Raw genomic sequence first — 3,206 nt, 5'->3', positions numbered from 1 at the left:
ACAACAAACAAGGTAAACAGAATAAGAAGCAAAAGCTGGGTGTGGCTGGATGAGCACACTTCTGGTGACATGGGGGTGTGGCCTAATATGCTAATATGCTGTCAGGGTGTGGCCTACTATGCTAATGGGTTTCTGCTGTTGGGTGTGGCCTGTTATGCTAATGAGTTCCTGCTGGACTTTTTCTACCAAAAAAAGCCCTGGAAGGGCCCTGACAGACAGAGAGGGGGAGCTCACTACCTTCCGAACCAGATGATTCCACTGTTGAACAACTCTGACTGTTGGAAAAATTTTCCTCATATCCAGCTGGTGCCTTCCCGCCCTGAATTTAAACCCGTTATTGACGGTCCTCTCCTCTGGTGCCAACAGGAGCAGCTTCTCCTCCAACAGGAACAACACGCCCTCCTCCAAGGGGCAGCCCTTCAAATACTTCAAGAGAAGAAGAAGAAGAAGAGATTGGATTTATACCCCGCCCTTCACTTGGAGTCCCAGAGCGGCTTACAAACTCCTTTCCCTTCCCCTTGTCAGCTAAGCTGCCATGAGTAGGGTGAGACGTTCTAATTGCTATGCATTCCTTCCCATGCGCTTAATTGCTTCACAGCTGCAACGCTTATCTGTAAAGTGGTACTGGAGGAGTGTGGTGTCTACCTTTCATGGGATCGTTCTGGTTCCCAGCTTTGCTACCGTTAGAGACTATTCCCGTCTCCCACACGCGGGACCCCATCTAATTGGGTATTACTGGGGGGGGGGGGCATACGAATGCCCTATAACCTATTATGCGCATGTGAAAAGGATCTAGGTGTTCTGGTTGATCACAAGCTAAACATGAGCCTGCAGTGTGAAAGGGATCTAGGTGTTCTGGTTGATCACAAGCTAAACATGAGCCTGCAGTGCGATGTGGCTGTGAAGAAAGCGAACGCAATCTTAGGATGCATTAACAGAAGCATTGTGACCAGATCACGGGAGGTGGTAGTTCCGTTCTATTCTGCTATGGTCAGGCCTCACCTGGAGTCCTGTGTCCAGTTTTGGGCATCACGTTTTAGGAAGGATGTTGACAAGCTTGAGCGTGTCCAGAAAAGGGCAACCAGGATGGTGAGAGGGTTGGAATCCAAGGCTTATGAGGAAAGGCTGAAAGAGTTGGGTATGTTTAGCCTGGGAAAGAGAAGGCTTAGAGGGGACACGATTGCAGTCTTCAAGTACTTGAAGGGCTGTCATGTAGAAGATGGAGCGTATCTATTCTCTCTTGCTCCGGATTGCAAGACTAGATCTAATGAGTGGAAATTACAAGGGAGTCATTACCAGCTAAATATCAGGAGAAACTTCCTAACTGTAAGACTGGTTGAGCAGTGGAACAGTCTGCCTCGGGAGGTGGTGGATGCTCCTTCACCGGACGTTTTCAAGCGGAGGCTGGACGACCATCTTTCGGGTATGTTGTAGGCAATGTTCCCTCTAAGCTGTGGAGTCTTGTGAAATTCTACCTTGTGAGCTACTGGCATTAAAAGTTGTGAGCGAGCGATTTGGCTACTGTATATATTAGTTTGATCTGGAGCCCTCCTCCCTGAGCTAAGTCAAAAATCTGTGAGCTGGAGGATAAAAAACTGTGAGCTGGCTCACACTAACTCAGCTTAGAGGGAACACTGGTTGTAGGTATGTAGGGCTATCTTTCAGGTATGGTCCTGCAGAGTTCAGGGGGTTGGACTAGATGACCTGCAAGGTCCCTTCCAACTCTAACATTCTATGATTCTAAGAAGAAGATGAAGAAGAGGAGGAGGAGCAGGAGGAGGGGGAGGGGGAGAAGGAGGAGGAGGAGATTGGATTTATACCCCGCCCATCGCTCAGAGTCTCAGAGCAGCTTACAACCTCCTTTCCCTTCCCCTACCACAACAGACACCCTATGAGGTAGGTGGGGCTGAGAGAGATCCTTTGAGAACTGCTTGTGAGAGAACAGCTCTGAAATAACTTGTAACTGACCCAAGGCTACCCAGCTGGCTGCATGTGGAGAAGTGAGGAATCAAACCTGGTTCTCCAGATTACAGTCCGCCACTCTTCACCACTACACCAAACTGGTGTCATCAGGCGTCAAGGTGTCCATAAGTGCCATGTTGGCAATCATAGAATCATAGAGTTGGAAGGGACCTCCAGGATCATCTAGTCCAACCCCCTGTACAATGCTGGAAATTCACAAATACCTCCCCCTCCGTACCCGTAGTGATCCTTGGACTACAGTCAAGCAATCTGCCAAACAGCCAGAGTCAAACTGAAAACCAAAGACTTGACTCCCTGTTTTTGACCGGCAAACATGGCACGAACTGAACTGGCTGGTGTTCGAGCATCTCTAGTTCTTCTTTGTTTGTGCCACTGTTGTATTAAGAGGCTGAGAAGTCAACCTTGGGGGGGGGGGTTGTGAGAGTGAAGGATGAACCATCTTAAAATCAGAAGTGTGTTTCAGAAATTGGGCAAACACTTTTCTTTGGTTGAGGACTTGACCTGGATGGGCCAGGCTAGGCCGATCTCGTCAGATCTCAGAAGCTAAGCAGGGTTGGCCCTGGTTAGCACTTGGATGGGAGACCACCGAGGAAGTCCAGGGTTGCCGGCTGCAACTTTTTTCCCCTAGTTCACAAAATGTTTATTTATGCAAAGAGTTCATAGCCAAGTCAAAATTATCTACTCCAGAAGTTCTAGACAATAAAGGTGAAGCCGACAACAGTTGGTTTTATTTCAGTATTGCATCTTCGCTAGCTTCTGCCAGTGCTTTTGCAATGCATTCCACTTCTTCACGTTTCTTCTTCTCTTCCTCTTCTATTCTCCGTTCCTCCGCAGCAATAGGCTTCAAGTAGTCATCTCTTTTCTTTCCATAGATCATTCCGATGAGCAATGCCGAGTACCTGGTGAACATGATCAACGGAGAGACCTCCACCGGGGGAATCATCCTGCCCGCCTCGGCCTCTCTCCGGCACACGGAAACGGACGTGACGCACAGCAAAAGTAAGGCGGGGCTACAAGCAGAGGCTTGTGGGAGCGGCCAAAAGTCGGCTACAACTTGACGGCGCTCTACACGCACGCAGCTCGGGAAAGACATGTCCTCTCGCCACGCCACAACCATCTGCATAATAAAGATAGACCAGCTCGTCAGCGGCGCATATGCACCCCCGCGCATAAATTGATGTCAGCCTGGCCTCCATGTGGGCAAGATAAATACAACAGACAAT

The 3,206-nt window shown here is 49.1% G+C and overlaps 1 protein-coding gene across 1 annotated transcript; it reads right to left on the bottom strand.

The window, feature by feature from the left end:
• Positions 1-2,612: 2,612 nt before the first annotated feature.
• Positions 2,613-2,991, bottom strand: LOC107109856 (ATP synthase subunit e, mitochondrial-like). Its single transcript, XM_015410568.1, has one exon. It carries the CDS (start codon positions 2,924-2,926, stop codon positions 2,711-2,713), a length of 216 nt encoding a protein of 71 aa, XP_015266054.1. The 5' UTR covers positions 2,927-2,991; the 3' UTR covers positions 2,613-2,710.
• Positions 2,992-3,206: the final 215 nt, after the last annotated feature.

The sequence above is a fragment of the Gekko japonicus genome, unplaced genomic scaffold (assembly GCF_001447785.1).
Source record: "Gekko japonicus isolate JY-2015 unplaced genomic scaffold, Gekko_japonicus_V1.1 scaffold3548, whole genome shotgun sequence".
Lineage (NCBI taxonomy): Eukaryota > Metazoa > Chordata > Lepidosauria > Squamata > Gekkonidae > Gekko > Gekko japonicus.
This window is presented reverse-complemented; position numbering and strand designations above follow the sequence as displayed.